Raw genomic sequence first — 19285 nt, 5'->3', positions numbered from 1 at the left:
GTTGTATGTAAGAAGCAACAAACGACCACTGACCCCTATAGCATTTCATGTTCAGCCTAATCCCTCTGAAGAGGTTTGCGCAATACATGTTTCACTGTAGTCTTCTGGTCTGTGTTGGGGGTACTACTTTCTTTTTAGGTGTGATCGTTTGGGTGTTTCCAAGTGAGCTGTGCCCATTCTTTCATGCTGCTATTACTCTTTACATTCCTTAAGTTACTGGCTCGAGGCTCTTTCCAGAGCAAAGTATGATTTTCAACAGGCTTCGGTGCAGAAGGTGTTTGACTTGCAGCAACAGATCATATTTTCTCCAACATTTAAATATTACGGTGCTTCTATGAATCTGTCCTGCATGACCTCTCTACTCCTGTATGATGTCCAAGATTACCAACGAACCATTAGAAAATCAGGAGATTTACTATGAGTCCATTACCTCTGAAAAGCCTGTAGGTATACTTAACTTGCCAAACAGGTTGACTGTATGTCACAGCCACATCTGCCTTTCGGAAGGGCAGTGGCCCGGCTGGAAAACAGTTTCCTGATTGGTGGGTCCTTCTCTGATAGGTGGTCTCTTCCCAGATACCACACATTTGTAGCTTTTGTGCCTTCTGCAACAGTCATTATGTTATGCTACTTGGTATTTGTTTAGCTCGTCTCTGCAGGTGTGTTGGCCCCATAGCCTTTTCTGAAGGGATGTGCCCACTTGCCTTCTGCACCTCTCAGGTTAACCCAGGAATCAGTGAAGTCTGAGGCAACTGTTCCCTGAACAGGGACCTACTCTCAACATCCAGCGGGATGATATTGGATTGAATGAGACACTGTTCCAGTCGTCCAATGACTACACCAGATCAGTTAGAAATAGTTTGCACTTTCTATCTTCTTGTATTCTTCCAAGTTTCCTTGCAAGTACTTTTCCTTGGGCTTTCAATAACTTTCTACACTCTGCTTATTATAGTTCTAATTTCCGCTTCCCCCTGCAGATAAGAGCACAGAGCCAGCATCTCTCTGTGAGTGAGGGCACCCTACAGCGCCTGGGCTTGTATATTGAAACAGTCATCGGCTCCCTCCCTGACGACCTCCAGGGTGTGCTGCACCATCGACACTGAACTGTTCAGGATTTTGATCACATGGTGAGTGTGGAGAGGCATGGTCATTTGGAACAGTGAAACTACAGATGCAGTTCATATTCGTTTTTTGGGTGTGATATGGAAAAAAGACTTCGTCGGAGCCACGTTGAGGGGAGGAAGTCGAGCAGGCTATGCTGTAACCGTCGCCACAGTAGGCAGGACAGCTGACCCCCAATATCACGCATCGGGCTCATGAGGTTATTAAACTTGTGATCATAAGTTCCTATTTCTCGCCAATTGGGCGCAACAAACTTGTATCAATTTGATAGGTACATTACACCTAGACTTATTTTTGTAGAGCACACTTTTAAATCTACATCCATGTGAGTAAGGTGGGGATACTTAGTGCATATCCTTGTCCTGAAGAAGGAGTTCTTTACTCCGAAACATGTTGACGACGCACTTGTGAGGTTGCCTTACCCTAACTAGTAAAGGCCGCCACCCTTGCACTTTTTAACAATACCAGCCGGGGTTTAAATAAAATATTTTTGTGTTAGCCCACGAGCCAGGTATTTTTTAAACCTTTCTCTTCACCTTCACTCACATTTTCCTACCCTCACACACGTTTACACATAGCTCACCTTAAAGTGCTCCTGCGTAGCCGTGAGTCGTAGCACGCCGCATTCCGTAGAGGTTTGCGAAGACCCCGATGATGAAGCATGACACCAAGGGGCCTTTTGGTGTGTGAGGGGTATTTAAACCACACTGGGTGCTCCCCTCCATTGTAGGGTCAACCCTGTCCCATTTTGTGGATTCTCTTTTGTTTATGCATAACGTTAGGAGAGACAGGATCCACTTCTCCTCTCCCTCCCTCCCTTGTTATTTGTAATGGAAAAAAGACAGCCATCGGACAGGGCGTATGGCAATTAAGTCACTGGATGTACGCAGAGATCAGCGTAGTAATCAGGTTTAGCATCATTGTAAGGTAACATTTGTAGAGGTAAGCATGATCCATATCTAGTTTGAGGTGTGATTGAGGTCCAACATGTCTTGTGCCATATATTATGCTAGTACCTTACTCTTGGCTTTTTAGTGAGTTGGTGAAAAAGGTGTATTCAGGGTCTTTGGTCCTCTGGTCCACTGGGACATAAATCATGATGAATTAGAATGCCTTCGCCCTTCAGTTCATCACATTTAATTGTTTTCAAATAAATTGATAATCTGATTTTCTTTAAAGAAATGTGTTGCATTTTTTCAATGATTCAGCTGCCTCATAGGTACATAGTTGTAGTTTGATATTGATTTCAAAGGAACAGAATAGTAGCATATAACAAAAGAACAATGAAAAGAAACAACACAAATCAACTTAATCAACCATGCAAGGGTATGTATCTATATCAGAGAAACAAAAGAGAAAGAGGGTATGAATAGAATGCAAGCAAATGTCTGCCACAATGGCATAAAAAAAAGAATTTGCCGTTACGAGCAATAGCACAGTTAATCATGAATTGGCCAGTTATAGAGACATCAGCCTAAAGGGACAAAAAGTGATAGTAAGTGGGGGAGGCAAGACAAATTCACATATATAGATTCCACCCCAGTGGGGACAGTGGTATGCCATTAGTATGTAACAGTGGATGATCGGTACATGCAAGCACTTGACGATCACCAGATTCACCTCCCGTCGCTGCACAAAGGGTCTCTAGAGTAGCTGGGAATGGACACCTTCAATCTGTTACCTCGGGATGGAGCAATAGGTAAGAACGGAAGGGGTTGCTATATATTCTTCGGCCTGGAGGAGAGGGGGAGCAGTGTTGCAAAGGTATCACTGGTCATATCGCAGTAAATTACATCTTTCAGCCAGGCCTTAATTACTGGGGCCATGGAAGTGCCCAGTTCCTGGACACCTGCTTCTTTGTGAGGAGTAGGGCAATATCAGTGAAACTTCGTAATCCAGCATCCAAAGGTTGGATTTATCCTAACAGTGCCAGTAAATGGGAGGTGGCCAAGTCTGTTTCAGTCATTGAAGTAAGGTAGTGAAAAACATCTACCCAAAATGCCAAACGTAGAAAATCTGCTTCAGCAGTGCATCTGTGCAGTTGTGGGATCTAGAAGGGTCCATCTTGGCAAGGAGTGCTGGTGTGATGTAAGCCCTATGTAGGTATTTAAAGTGGAGAAGTTTGTGCTTATAGTTGTTAGAGATGTACTAGGTCTTCTCACAGCAAAAAGTTCAAATTTTATCAGTTAAAGGCTGGCCCAAATCCCTCTCCCCTGCCGTACGAACCTTCTCCCAGAGGGGGTCGGAGTGTCTCAGCTAATTGGTGCAGACGAGAAACTAGATGTGAGTTATCAGCAGATGCGATGATCAGAGAGAGTGGGGGGAAATCCCTTGCTTCTGCTTTCGAGCCCAGTGTAGCTTGTGTGGAAACCCACGTTCTGTGTAAAAGGAACTGTAGTAAAGTAAATACTCAGGAGGCGAAGCGGTGAAGAAGATAGTGGGTTTATTCGAAGCAGGAGGAGGGAAGGGAAGAACCCAGGGAAAACAACGGAGGGCGATTATAACAGGAACCTATCCATCTGGGATGCTGTGTGTCCCTCTGCCATGTTCCACACAGATCGCAATTCGACATGTCGGAAGAGATCTCCTATAGTGTGTAATTCACACTAAGATAATGTCTGCTTAGTCAGAGTCTCGATGGTTTGAGGAATCCATGGGTTGTCGCGCAACGGTAATTGCGGAGAATAAAGATAGTCAGCATTCATGTATCGACACAGTTTTTCCCAAGCCCTATGTAACGTTTGTATTTCCGAGGGTGACCCCAGGAGTCCGCGCGGGAGGATTGACGACAGAGAGCCAGGGCGAACCTGCGAACATTCAGGTCTCTGGTATTGCAGCCTAGCATATGGATGATATCAGAAGTATGCATACTGTTCCTGTGCGATTAAGTAATACAGATAAACATCCAGGACCCTAAACCCTCCATGTTGAAAAGGCATTATCAATGTTTGCCAGCTGATACCTGCCTGTCTGCCGGCCCATATTAATCTGGTGAGCAGTCTCGGCAATACGTCAAAGAATTTAGCCATGAGTGAGATAGGGATAGTGAGGAAAAGATATAAGAAGCGAGGCAGTCAAACCATTTTAATAATAGCAATTCTGCCAGCTATTGATAGTGGAAGTTTCTTTCTATTTGGGACGATAGCAGGTTAATCGCGGGGCCATAATTTTGACTAATAACTTCTGCGGGAGCGGGATGCAAAAAGACTCTAAGATAGTGAAGGGGATCATCTCACCAGCGCTGGAGAAAGTCTAGCTATAGGAGAAGCATGGCATCGGTCAAGGGGAATTTCTCACTTAGACCAATTAATAACCAGTCTGGAAAAAAAGCCATACCGCACCACTTCCCTGAGGAGCGGAGGAAGATTGGTGCTAGGTTCCCGAACAAAGAGCAAAACGTCATTTGCGTAAAGCGAGGCCAGTAGGGGACCACGATAGAACCGAAGTCCTCGCTGCAGATGTCGCTCCTGAAGTTGGCGCACAAGGGGGCCCATAACAATAATAAATAAGAGGCGCAAAAGCCGACATCCCTGGCTGGTGCCGCGCGATAACGCAAATTGGTCTGTCAGTTCACCATCCACCCGAATTCTAGCCACCGGGTTTGTATATAGGAGACGTATGAGATTGCAGAATCCACGGGGGAAGCCCAACTTACACAGTGTGGCATGAAGAAAAGGCCGTTCCAGAGAATCGAACGCCTTCTCAGCGTCTAACAGTATCACGGCAGTGGGGAGGGTTGGCTCAATTTGATTAATTGCTGCAAACACAGTATGGAGATTGACTGACGTAGACCTGTTCAGGACAAAACCAGTTTCAAAAGGGGATATAATCTGATCCACCAAAAGAGAAATGCGGGTTTCAAGTATCTTGTCTAAACTTTTATAGTCCTGATTGAACAGAGATAAGGACCGATAGGAAGCGCACCTGTCTGGTGGTTTGAGGAGCAGGGAAACGATGGCTTCACGCATTGTGGGAAGCAGTGCCCGGCTTCCATAGCCTCTGCTTATACTTCAAGAAGTTGGGGGAACCATCAATGCTTTGTAAGTTTTGTAGAATAGGCCAGTTAAGACCATCTGTGCCAGGGGCACGGGATCCATTGAGATAGTCTATAGCCTGCGTCACCTAATCCTCAGTTATAGGTGCAGCTAGGAAATGGCGGTGACCCTCCTCTATCCATATTATCGCCACCTCAGCCAGGCAGTAAGGGCGGTATCAGCCGGCGGAGAGTGGGTGGTGTAAAAGCGAAAATAATAGGAGCAGAAGGCAGCGGAGATATCAAAGTTCTGGGTAAGGGTCGTGCTGTCATCCAGATGCAATTACATTATAAAGGAAGAGTGGTGGCAGGGGAGTAGGAGCCCAGCCAGCGTCCGGCCAGGCTGTCTGCCCTCCCCATGTACTCCGACACGTGTGTATTTGCCCAGGTAATTGACTTCGCAGGCAGCAGGTTCCAGAAACTCCACCAGGAGGGTCTCCCTTTGGTGAAGAGAGGAAGGTCACGCATTAGTCAGTCACTGGACATCGAGCTCCTTGAGTGCTTTCTCAGTTGCATCGATGTCCCGGCGGATAGAGCAAAGCACAGCAGCCTTTTTGGCCCTGCATATTAACGTTAAAAGCTTCACACATAGTGATATAACCGGGTTCTGAGCCCACGTTTCATCTGAAAATGTTCAACTATACCGTCTCTGACCTCTTTGTTAAAACACTGTCAGGCAAGGGTTCTACCGGGAAACGCCAAGGTTGAAACGATTGTGCAATATTGGGGATTGTAAGTGACAAGCGCTCTGGTGAGTGGTCCGACAAGGTTTGAGCAAGGTAGTCCACAGTGAGTGTATGGAGGAGAAGATCTGAGGACAAATACCAATGGTCTATGTGGGACCATGTAGCGCTGAAAAAAAGGGAAAAACAATGTCAGTGGAGTTTTAATCACGCCAAGTGTCAGTCAATAAGTGAGCTTGTAGCAGAGCCAGAAGTGCTTTTGTGGAGTGTGGTTTGATAATATGGTCTGGTCCATTGGTGTTCAGGGTGGGTTGCAATGTCATGTTGAAGTTGCCTCCCATCACTCTAGAGTCGACGTGTAGATGAGAAATGTGCGCAGAGATATTAGGAAAGAAATCAGGCATGTCAATATTAGGGGCATATATATTGTAATTGTGTTTCTCTCCCAAGATTTCCGACAACCAAGAGATATCATCCTTCAGGGTCACCAACCACCCTATGCTCTTCAAATGGGACAAATGCAAAAAGAACAATTGATGGATAGAATGCAGAACAATGTCATACATTCATCCCAGTACAGAGATCTGGGCCTAAATCCATCGTTTTTTTGCTCACCATGCCATTCCAGTTTGGACCCATCCATATGCAAATCAGTCTTGACCCTGCTCCCAATGGGAACAATCCAGCCCGAATTGCCAAGCCAGGTCCAACCTCGACTTGAAACGAGCATCCTAGGACCGGTTTCGGGCTTTCAGCCCTCATCAGCTAGGAAAGCTTGACTCCAGAGGCATGGAGAGCACAGGACCCACGTATGGGCATAACCGTCCCACTCGGGGTGCCAAATGCAAAAAGAACAATTGATGGACAGAATGCAGGTCTCCTGACTCTTGACTGGGGGTGAATGTTTTTTGATTTGTTCTGCATTCTGTCCATCAATTGTGTGTCTTTTGCTTTCTCGCCCTAAGTGCGCAAGGTATGCCCAGACGTGGGTCCTGGGCTCACTGTACCACTGAAATCAAGCAATCCTGACTGAAGAGGTGTGAAACCCCGAAACCGGTCCTAGGATGCTTGTTTCCGGTCCATGGAGGACCTGGCTTGGCAGTTCGGGCTGGACTGTTCCCATGAGGCACAGGGTCAAGACTGATTTGCATATGGCCAGATCTAAACTGGGATGGCATGGTGAGCAAAAGAATGATGGGTTTAACCCAGATCTCTTGACTAGGGGTGAATGTTCTGATTTGCTCTGCATTCCGTCCATCAATTGTGTGTCTTTTGCTTCAAATGGGACAGTCTTGTGAATCAGAATACAAACCACTCTGGAATATGGGCTGTAACTAGCAAAAAATAGATTGTCTCCCCAATTTGAGGCAAATCGTTTGTCGGAAGTGGGAGCATAATGGGATTCTTGCTGGAAGGCAACCTTGACTGCATGGCGAGTAAGGTAAGTTAAGACCTGCCTCCCTTTACGGGGTTTTATAGCTCCTGCACCTCAGGCCTCCAGCTCATTTGTGTCATCGTGGCATATCGAAACAGACAAAGAAGTCCCATCATATAAACTTGCATATGGTTGAGGAACGATACGTTTAACATCCTGTATATAGCAATCGTACATATCAACAGATAAAACAACAACCCCTGTCCCCCCCCCCCCCCCCCCCCTCCCTCCCCCACCCCACTCCCCCACATCGGCTAACCACCCAACCAGTATCTGGCGACTCCCATCTTCCCAAACCAGAAACTTAAGAGATCTCCTGGGGTGTAGGCAACACTCAGAGGAGGCTGCAATAGCACCAATGTTCACTGTTAGGATAAACCAAATGCAGCCAGCATGTAAAAGGATTAGCATAAAGAAGGAGAAAGTGTTTTTGGCATGGTGAAGCAGCCTTTAGAGGGGTCAAAACGGAACACCAGTTTGCAGGAACTTCAACCTTGTCAAACCGCAGGGGCCAGCTATGGGAAGCTGGCGGGTAACTTCCTGGAGGGGGAGTTCGAGTTAGATTTGCAGTGCTTTAAAAAGTCTGCAGCTTCGGAGGGTGAATCAAAGATATGAGTCTTCTCATAGAGTTGAAAACGCAAGCGGGCCGGATAGAGCATGGCATATTGTATGCTCGCCGGAGTCAGTTTACATCTTGGAATTTGCGACGTGCATGGAGAGCGACACACCCTTCTCCCTTCCCATAAGCAAGGCAGTGTTGCGGTCATCATAATTCAGGAGACTGGCTATCAGCAGTCGCGGTAGAGCACTGGGGGCTGATCGAGGGGCATGCGCCTGATGAGCCTTCTCATTTACAAATGTTTGGGAGAAAGCCTCCTTGCCAAAGAGCAATAGGAGCCGCTCTACATAGGCCGTCATGGGGCCCCATGTTCGTCGTTTCGGGTACCCCAGCTATTCAAATATTATTGCGCTGAGACCTGGCCTCTAAATCCTCTGCCTTAGCCGCCGTCTTCAGATGCCGCTTGAGGCCCTTAACCGCTGTTGTCTGGGTGTCTTCCATTTGAGAGATGCGCTGCTCCGAAGCGCCGATGCAGGCCTCATGTTGGTCCATCTGTCCGTCCATGTCCTCTAGGCGAGTGTCGAGCGTGTCAAATCTCGCATCAATGGCCTTGAGCCAGCCCTCCGCTCTGTCATAATGGCTGCGGCCCTGTCAATAGAAGAGAGGCCAGACTCAGGTGGGTCAGGCGGACGTGGGGATCTCTGCACCCGGCCCCCTCATTTTCCTCCCATCAGTTTTAGGTATGTCAAATGACAGCTGGCACTGTTTGGGGGCTCCGCAGCCCATGGTGTGCTGGATCTTGAGCAGCTGTGTTACCAGGCCTCGAGGAGAGGTATGTGTTGGTGAAGGTTGTCGCAGAGGAGGGCCAGCAATGTCACCCTCCCGTCGAGAGTAAGGGCACATCAGCCGCAGGTTACACAAAAATGTGCCCAGACGTCGCCCCTCACTTAGGCCAGGGATCTTCTTGTGGTGTGGTCACTGTGGCATCAACTCAGGCTGCCCCAGACCCTCGAGTGAATCATGTCCAAGTCCAGGGGTCTGTTCGGTGGTAAGGCGTCGGGAGAGTGGACCGCTCAGCTATCCAGATGCTTGGTAGTTTTCTGGGTCAAGGGTTCGGATCCATGCGTAAGCTGTTGGCTTGGATCAGGCCAATTCCCATGTAGCCCACTGCGCAAGTAAACACCAATAGGGTCCGCGGGGGGAAGGTGCAAGACTCACCCATCACAGGCTGTCCACGCAGAAACAGGTGCACCTAGCCCTCAGGCTCACTCGCGACCCCTGTTGTCGCTGGGCCATGTCAGGCCACCACCAGCGAGCAGTAGCGCACCATAAGAAACGCTGAGATTTTCACCGCCACCGGATCTGGTTCACACCCTGTGTTCCGCAGTGTCCACGAGTCTACCTCAAGGCTGCTAAAGTGCCGTATAAACGAAGCATGGCTGCATTTATCATGCAGCAGCTCCAGAGCTTCACGGACGAGCAGCCATCTTGGTGCCCCGCCTGGTCACACCCCAAAGTGATAATCTGTCGATATCTATCAGTTCATTGATCACAAAAAATAAAAAATAAATCATATTGGTAAAGTGCAGCATTTGTATTTATTCAATACAGTAAATGGTTATAAATGTCTGGACAGCAAGCAGGGGATTAGCTCACACTTGCGCACAAGCCTTGGGCTTTTTCAAGGCTGCGAAATGGCACACAAAACATTATACTGATATTATAAACTCTTTCCATATTTCTTCACAATATCTTGTGAGTTTGTGATCCACACTTGTGTTACACTACACTTGTCTCTGCAAACCAGTATAGTGGCCAGTTTCAAATTATGCAAACAATTATTATTATTTTTTAAAACATGTTTTATTGTCACACTGCACATATGTTGCAGGGCTCTGCACACCAGAGACAACTGCGGCATTAACTTTTCTTTGTGAGCCACAGCAAGCAAATATATGACATGTCAATACTTATGAATCCACAGTTTCCCCCCCCCCCCCGACCCCCCCAAACAGCCCCTACCCCCCAACTCGCCCCCTCCCCCCGGAGTCGCAAAAGTTCCACCAAGGCCCACCTATACACAAAATCAAAAGCACAGAGAAATAGCTGTATATGCACACCCTCCTCCCAGGCCCCCCACCTGCACTACCCCAGTACCACTGGACTCATCCATCACACTGCTGGAATATCTTCTGACACAACAGGAGGTTCAAGCCACAGGCCCCTATAATCTGCCCAGGTATTCCAAATTTCATAATGTTTTCGTGGGCGCCCCCTGGCTACAAAGATCGGCTGCTCCCATACAAAAGTCTAGTCCATTTTTCCACACTGCCAGAGACGAAGGCCGCGGATCCTTCCACGCCCTGGCTTTGTCCATCTTGGCCAATGTGAGGCCCAGTTGCATCACATGCCTTTTGTACACGTTGCCCCCCACCCCATCCATTACATGCAGTAAAGCAAACCGTGGTGTATGTGGGAGCTCCCACCCCAACACTTCTGATAGGCAGGCCAAGACCCCCCTCCAGAACAGATCCAGGGAACCACAACACCATACTGTATGCAAAAATGTGCCTTCCTCCCTGCCACAGCGGAGGCACTCCGGTGAGGCAATCAGTCCCGCCCTCCAAAGCCGGACCCTGGTGAAATAGACTCTGTGTAAGTATTTAAATTGAATAAGATGGAGGCGCATTACTATGGCCGCACCCCTGGGGGCGGCCAAAGCCTCCTCCTCGAGCTCGCCCACCTCCTCCTCCCATGTCTCTCGAAGCCTCTGCAACGTAGGGGAGCAATGCGTAACCAGGGACTGATATATTCGGGATATCTTCTTTGTCTCCAGGTCCCCCATAAACACCTTTGCTTCTAGCGGACTAAACTCAGGGAGAGACTCTAATCCCGCCAGGCTGGGGGACAATGCATGACGGAACTGAAGGTACCAAAAGAACTGGGAGCGAGGCATACCATATTCTTTACATAGGTCCTGAAAGGACTTGAGTGTCGTGCCCCTTAAAACATCTCCCAGGGTCAAAATACCTATGTTATCCCATCCCCGAAATCCCTGTAATGTTGCGTGGCTGGGCAATCGCCCATTGTTCCACAAGGGGGTTTCCCTAGTCAGGGTATTCCACCACCCCATCCGGCGCAAAGCCTGTCTCCAAATTCGAAACACTGTCTCCAAATTCGAAACACTACCTATGTGGCTGATGGCAATGCGCCCCGCAGCAGCGCAGAGTAAAGAATAGTGTGCAGAGTGTGGGACCCCATGAGATAGCGTTCCAATGTTATGTTATGTTATCTGTATTTTTTATAGCGATCGGCTACTCCAAGGAGTGCCCCGGCGCTTTTATTTTTAAACTGTGACAGAGAACACAACAGGCCACATAAGAAGGGACCAGAAATCAGAAAGAAGAGCATATCTAGAGAGCAAAAAGCCAAGTTTTAAGGCCCTTCCTAAAAGCTAACAGGTTAGAGGTGCTACGCAGTGACACGGGCAGAGTGTTCCATAGCTGTGGCGCCAACAGCCTAAAAGACCGGCCCCCAATGCGTGCCATTTTTACCCGAGGAACCACGGCGAGGAACAAAGAGTCGGATCTCAGGGGTCGGGCAGGATGGTAAAAAGCTAGCCTCTTTTGAAGATATTTCGCCCTTAGAAGCGTGAAGAGCCTTGTGTGCCAAGGTCAAGGCCTTAAAAGATATCCGCTTCCGGATGGGCAGCCAATGGAGTGACTGCAGGAGGCCAGAGGTTCTGGCTCGCCCGTAGAGGCCAAAAATGGCCCGTGCTGCCGAGTTCTGGACCACCTACAGCTGTTGCAAGAGATACTCCGGCAGGCCGAGATAAAGGACATTGGAATAGTCCAATCTTGAGCCAATTAAGGCCTGAACCGTGATCCTCCTATGCTCTTCCGGGAGCAAAGGAAGAAACTTGCGGAGCATCCTGAGGAGACCAAAACATGTACCCGTTACGGCCAGGATCTGTGATCTCAACGTCAGGCCGTTGTCTTGACCCCCAGATTCTTGGCTAGCTGGGAAGAGCCTGCTGGAGGAAACATATTGACAGGCCACCATTCCTGCCAATCTGGGTCAGACCGACAACCGAAGAAGAGTACCTCAGATTTATCTGAGTTGCACTTGAGGCTGCTAAACTGGAACCAGTTAAAAACAGCCCCAAGGCATCCGCGGATACTCTCTCCGTCAAAGTCCGCTCCCTTCCCACACGTAAAGAGGAGCTGGGTATCATCGGCGTAGGATACGATCTGGGCCCCAAAAGACTCCACCAGTGCCGCCAGAGGGGTCATAAAGATGTTGAAGAGAGTCGGGCTTAACACTGAGCCCTGCGGGACTCCGACTCCCAATGGCGGCATCACTGCAGAGCAAGGGGAGGCCCAGACCGTTTGTCGGCGGCCAGCCAAGAAAGATCTAAACCAGCTGAGCACCGTCCCCCTCAGACCGATCTCATAAAGCCTGGCAAGGAGACCCTCATGGGGGACGGTGTCAAATGCCGCCGACAGATCAAGCATCACGAGCATAGCTTTGCCTCCTGAATCCAGTACCTCCTTAATTACCTCCGACACTTCCAAAACCGCCGTTTCGGTGCTTAAGTTGGTACGGAAGCCGGATTGAGTGGAATGCAGCAAACTGTGGGATTCTAAAAGATTGGAGAGCACAGTGTGCACATGCTTCTCCAAGATCTTAGCAAAAGCAGGCAGGAGAGAGATGGGCCTGTAGTTGGCAAGAACCTCAAGATCTAAACCAGGCTTCTTGAGTAGAGGAATGATCATCGCCTGCTTCCAAGCCTGCGGGACCACCCCCACACCCAAAGAAAGATTCAGAATGGGATTCACCAACGGATTAATGACCTCCGCCACTTTAGCCAAAAATTTGGCAGGGCACGGGTCGAGAGGCGATCCGGATTTTAATTTGGCCATAAGTTCCAAGGACATGGAAACTGAGAGTGGCGGAAACTCTGCCAAAACCGGGTCCAAACTAGCTATTAAATCTAACCCGCCCTCAGTGCTGGGAGATATTCTAGCCACCGTCAGGGGGAAAGAGTCCTGGATCAGTTTTATCTTGGTGGTGAAAAAGTTGGCAAGGGCACTTACCCACGGCTCCGAAGGAGCTGCCTGGGGCGAATTTGTGCGTGGGGCCGTAAATTCCCTCACAATAGTAAAAATCTCTTTGCACGAATTGGCAGCAGTCTCAATCCTCTTTGCAAAATAACCTTTTTTTTCAAGGAGGATGTCACGATGGTAAACTTTGACAGATGTCCTGTAAGCAAGCTTGGCCGCGGAATCAGACTGTGAACGCCAAGCCCTCTCTGCCACCTTGCACTGCCGTCGCGATGCCGCCAGTGCTTCAGTAAACCAAGGGGCAGAGACCCGTTTAGCTGTTTTTCGGGGGGCCATCACAGGGGCAAGGTCGTCCAACCTGTCCGTCAGCCATGCTTGCAGAGACTCTAAATCCCTTTCCAAGTCACCTGACATAGGACATGGATGATCCAGGCATGCCTGGGTCAGCATTTCCGGAGTCACCCGATGATACGCCCTAGGTGCTTGACACGGCTGCCGAAGAGCAGCACTAGATGTTTTTTTGTACCCAACACATGAAATTTGACCAGCCGATGATCCGACCATAGCACCGGCAAAGGTGCCGACATCTCAATAAGGGTAGTAGAAAAGACCTGATCCAGGGTATGGCGTTTTTCATGCGTTGGTCCAAAGAGGTAAGCATAAAGGCCTAAAGGAGCCGTAACATCAATCATTTTAGTCGTGTCTGCATCCAGTCCATCATCCATATGGAGATTAAAGTCCCCCGCCAATACACAGTGCTCAGATCTCAACACCAATGCTGAGACTACCGACTGGAGCTCTTCAAAAAAAGAGCCTACCGATCCAGGGGGCCTGTAAACTAGGAGCCCTTTAAAAGATTGATGAGGCGATATTGCTATGGAAAAGGCCAAAGATTCACATCCAGTGATTACATCCATAGGGATAGTAGAGCATGTGGCCAGTTTATTTACCACAAGTGCTACACCACCGCCCCTCCCCTTCAATCTATCCTGCTGAAGATATTATAATCAGGGGGAATTGCAGTAGCAATATCGGGATTAGAAGACTCCCCTAACCACGTCTCTGTCAGCATCAGGCATAAAGGCTTTTCCATGACCAGAAGATCGTGAATATGCATGCCGAGTCTCCCCTATCGCCATACCACCACTCATTTAGGACCAGCAGATGTGAGGCCTGATAGTAGGAAAGGATGTCTGAGGTTGCCAACCCTCTGCAATAAGTGGATATAAAGCATGTGCGCAGTGCCACACATACAGCTCCACCCTCCCACAGGAACTGCCCGAGCACTGAGTTCACCAGCCGGTACCATTTAGGCGGAATTGGATATGGGTGATTTTGCAGTTGGTATTGCAGTCGGGGGGAGCGCCACCATCTTAAAAATTGCCGATCTGCCATAGATCGTCAGCGGAGTACGCAACCAGGTCTTGAGCTCCGCCCGAACTCGCTCCCATACCGACGCCAGGTTCCGCTCCCAGGAGACGGTCGGCTCCTCTGAGAGAAACACCCCCAGATATTTAAGGCCCCCCACCGCCACCTGAAGTGTAGATGCCCAATCGCCGACCCTCGACCGTTCCCCTATCACCCACAGCGTGGACTTGCAGGGATTTATGTAGAGCCCCGATGATTCTCCGAAGATCTGCTTTATCCGCAGGAAGCGCGGCCCGACCTATTGAGATCGGTAAGAAAAAAGAGGACATCGTCCGCATTCAATGCGATCCTATCAGACGGCCCCTGTGCCCACTCAAAACCACGCAGCTGTGCATCAATGCGCATCCACGCCGCTAACGGCTCCATAGCCAAGGCAAATGGATATGGCGAGAGGGGGTAACCCTGCCGGGTGCCGCGCCTAATAGAAAACCTGGAAGAGACTGCTCCCGCCACCCGAACTGACGTCGTCAGATCGGTATATAAGAGTGTCAAGTAGGACATGAAGCGAGGCCCAAGATTAAGCCGGGGCTGTAGTGCAAACAGATAGATCCAACTCAAGGAGTCGAACGCCCTGTCCATGTCGGCTAGGAGGAGCGCGGCCTGTTCCCCGGTCTGCCGGACCGCCACCATTGCCACGTGCGCCCGCCGAATATTGTGCCTGGTCGCCCTTTGGGACATAAAGCCGGCCTGATCCGGGTGTACAAATGCGAAGATGTGAGGTAGGAGCCGGTTAGCCAACGCTTTGGCCAGGACTTTGGCCTCCACATTCAGAAGAGAGATGGGACGGTAGGAGGCATGGTGTTCCGGGGGCCTGGCCCGGCTTGTGAAATACCACCACTTCCGCCTGTCTCCAGTCTGGGGGGAGCCTACCCTGTTCCCTGGCCTCCTCCAAAGCTGCCCGATAGTGAGGAGCCAGCTGCAAGTGATATTTTTTGAATAACTCACTGGGGAACCCATTCGGTCTGGGAGCTTTCCCAGAGTTGAGCTCACCCAGGGTTGTGCCCAGCTCCACGTCCGTCAGCAGAAGCTCCAACCTATCGCGCATCTCACCGGACACTGATTTAGGCGGCAAGTCTACCACATATTCCGGTAGGCACTCCCTCGGGGCGTAAAGGTCCGCATAATACCCGGTAAAGCTCTCTGCCAGCGCCCTCGGATCCGTAATCGGAGCTCCCGCTTCGTCGAGGATCCCCGGAAGGGTCTGAGCATGGAAGGTGCCCTGACAGAGCCGATGTAGCATTATGCCCAACTTGTCACCCCACTGACATATTCTGCTAGGCGTTGCCAACCAGATCTTCCGTGCCTCATCCAGCAGAAGGGCTGCAAAGTACTGTTTCACTAGGAGGAACTGCCCCACCGCCTGACCCTCACCCACCGTGCGACTCTGGCGTTCGAGCGTCTCAATCTCTGCCTCGGCCCGCACTAATTCTGCCCTGCACTTACGAGCCACTGCACACCAGGCGATATCCACTCCTAGGGTGGGCAACAAAGCTTCCCACAGCGTCCCGGCGCTAGAAACAGAACCCACATTACCGACAAAATAATAAGCAATAGCCTCACTCATGTGCCTCCCATAGTCTTCTTGTTGCAGGTGCCACACCAAGAGGCGCCAGCGGAATGGCTGCTGCCCTCTGCCCATCTGGATGTCAACGGACACAGGTGAGTAATCCGAGAGCCGGCGCGGAAGGATCTACGCCGACTCCACCCTTACCGCCATTTCTTGGGGAACGAAGATGTTGTCTAGTCTGGAGAAGGATTTGTGGACTGCTGAAAGATATATGTATTCCCGTGTGTCCCCATGCAAGCGCCGCCACATGTCAACCCAGTCCAAGCCAGAATCCATATCATTCAGTTTCGTAGATTGGCCACCACCCAGGCCTCCCCAATCCTGTACCTATCCCCGACAACATCCAGGACATCGTTCCAGTCTCCTCCCACCACCGATAGTGCGCCAGGTATGTCCGCCCACACGGTAAACAATTTCTCAACCAGCGGCCACTGCAGGGGGGGTGGGGGGGATGGGGCGTAGACGCAGCCCAGCACCAAAGGTTCCTCCCCGACCATGCTCCGAATAAACAGATATCGTCCCTACGTATCGGCCCACTGCTTGGAATGGATGTAAGGAATTCTGCGATGCACTAATATGGCCACCCACCTTGACCCCCTTGCGAATCCTGCATGGAAGACTTGTTGGTACCCATAGCGCTGCAAACACAGGGCCTTAGTACCCATTAGGTGGATTTCTTGTAGCAAAAGAACGTCAGCTCTAGCCCTCTTCACCTGGCACAGTACTGCCCTCCTCTTTATTTTATCCAAGACCCCGCGCACATTCCAACTGTAAATAAGGAGGGTACCCTGGGGCCCTGAACATCTTCAAGGCGACCAGTCATCAGGGAATGGCAGGACCACAGCACGGGCGCAGGGCCGCGTGGACGTGCACAGAAAGCGTTGTGAACCCCTCGTGGCTGTGCGACTCATGCCCAACAAGAACCCCCCCACCCCACAACAAACCCCCCCCCCCCCCCCCCCCCAACAGTTATTATTTTAAGAGAATTTTCAACTCTAATGCCTGTGTAAGGCGCTGATGCATAGTGATGGAGTAATGGAACAACTGTATTAAGGCGTGTTTAGAGTGCCTTATTGCAATTCATGGTATACGGGAGCATAGGGTAAATGGGAGTGGCACATCTCTGTATATGTGGCCTGGTAGTAAGTTTGTGGACCGAAATGGTGTTTAACTTCTATAGGGTCAAGTGCAATAGCTAATTTAGGCCTCAGAGGTGGTTCTACATTGTTTGCGAAGATCCTCTGATAGAAAGTAGGGTTTAAGCATTTTTGTAGGATAGGTTGTCGTGTCATGACTTGTGGGGAATGCTTGTAGAGCAAGGCTCCGTAATAGGCAGGGGAAGGGAAAGTGAGAAATTGGTGAATGCCTATAGAAAGAGCTCTCTTCAAAACTAAGTCCTGATTTGTAATTCAAAGTACCTGAGTGGTGGTCATCAGAGCTGTAGGTTTGCTATCTGAGACCATCTAGAGAGTTGAATTATCCTTTTAAAATATATCAAGTTGAGAAGTCATAAACTTGACAGCCTCGGTGTAAATATGGCAGGTTTGGCAGTCTTAAGCTTAAGAGACTCTCCCACCTCTTTCACGTGATCTTCCCAGCATTATCACTTTGCAACTGAAGTACTGTTTCAGATGATACAGGAAAAGATGTAGTCATTTAAAAGGGACTGGCCTATATTAATTGGCTGGCCACAACGTGTTGTGTCAGCCATTACAAGACTTTGGATCATGGTACACAATGAAATGGTTTGTAGTGAATGTCAGGTTTTGAGGGTCACAAAAAGGAGCACATATAAAGAGTGATACTGTATCAAAATAAAAATGTAAATAATTTATTGGGGGCATTCCTGTTCATCCCACCCTCCAACGCAGCCTATGCTTTGTGGTAAGTGGCCATCATTATCAGTTTAATGTACCTCCATTTGACGTCACCACTACCCCCTACTTCACCAAGTGCCTAGCAGTGGTGGCTGTCCTGTTAAGGAAGGAGTATCCATGTTTTGATCAAGAACGCAGCCAAGCACCAGTGGTTAGTGCATACCCAGTCTATCATCCCACTCCTCCACAACCTCGGGTTCACTATAAATGCCACCAAGCCTCAACTAAAACCTCTCCAAATCCAGCCCTTCGTAGGGGCAGCAATTAACTTAGTCACAATTAAATTCTACCCCATTCTAGAGGGGATCCCGGCATTCAAGCAGTTTTTAACTCTTTTTCAGCAAAATCTTCATCTCAATCAGAACATTTATGCACCTCCTAGACATGATGGCCTCATGCATAGCCATACTGCCCCAAGCCTAGCTACACATGCACCATCTGCAGCAGTGCCTTTCAGCCCAATGGTCACACAACGAGGGTCAGATGGATGATCTAAAGGCCAGGGCTCATCTCTTTCTGCAGTGGTGGAATAAGAACAACCTGTAGCAAGGCAGTTCTTTCCTGGACCAATTTTTGCAAGTTACCACTACCACAAACACCTACCAAGCTGGTTGGGGAGGCACTACTTGGCATACCACTGTGCAGGGAGTGTGGACTTCTCATCAGCAGGAGCACCACATCAACTATCTCAAGCTCTTCGCCATACATTTCACCCTAAAAGCCATCCACTCAACGAGAACAAAGTAGTCCTCATCAGGATGGACAACATAACTGCCATGTACTGCTTACAGAATTAAGGCGGCACTCTCCCTTTACCCTTCACCCTGTTGGCATAGAACGCATTGCTTTGGTCATTCTGCCACCACATCCACCTGATGGTTGAGTAACATCCGGGGGTTTACACCTGACGGCTTACTCAGCAGGACGCATCGACTAATCCACAAGTGGGATCTCCTCCTGAATGTCCTCAACCAGTGCGTTCAACACTGGGGCACTCCACAGATAAACCTATTTACCACTTCCGCAAATGCAAAATGCCCAGGTTTCACTTCCAGGTACCCACACCCACAGTTAACACTCTATGGATGAATTAGTCCGGGATCTTGGCATACACTTTTCCACCTCTGCCACTCCTTCCATTTGTGGTGCAAGAGATTCAGCAGACCTTTTTTTTCCCAGAGTTTTATATAGCGCGGACTTGACCCGAAGGTATCAGGTAGCCGAGCACTTTATATGAGCACCAGTTGCACATGGAGATATTATTTTTGTTAGGCACGGGGAGATTACGTGATTTGCCCAGAATCACAGGATGTTGTGCGTCATTGCCGAAACTAGAAACCCAGTTCCCCAGATTTGGGGGCGACCGCCCTAGCCATTTGGTCACATCCTCTTAGACTCATCATCATAGATCTCACCTGGGCCAGAGGGCCAAGGTACCCAACACTATTTGAGGTGTCAGTCAGCTGCCATCAGAAGCTCCCCAACAGGCCGAACCTTCTCACCAGGAACCAGGGTCCG

At 49.4% G+C, this 19285-nt stretch overlaps 1 protein-coding gene across 2 annotated transcripts in view; it reads left to right on the top strand.

Moving 5' to 3' along the window:
- Positions 1-19285, top strand: part of DENND6B (DENN domain containing 6B) — a 269667-nt gene that overhangs the window by 240093 nt on the left and 10289 nt on the right. For both annotated transcript variants that reach the window (XM_078677849.1, XM_078677845.1), the window contains one exon: positions 978-1127. In XM_078677849.1, the coding sequence (XP_078533975.1) occupies positions 978-1103 (126 nt within the window). In that variant the 3' untranslated portion in view covers positions 1104-1127. The remainder of the gene's footprint in view (positions 1-977; positions 1128-19285) is intronic.

Source organism: Lissotriton helveticus, chromosome 1_1, assembly GCF_964261635.1.
Source record: "Lissotriton helveticus chromosome 1_1, aLisHel1.1, whole genome shotgun sequence".
Classification (NCBI taxonomy): domain Eukaryota; kingdom Metazoa; phylum Chordata; class Amphibia; order Caudata; family Salamandridae; genus Lissotriton; species Lissotriton helveticus.
This window is presented reverse-complemented; position numbering and strand designations above follow the sequence as displayed.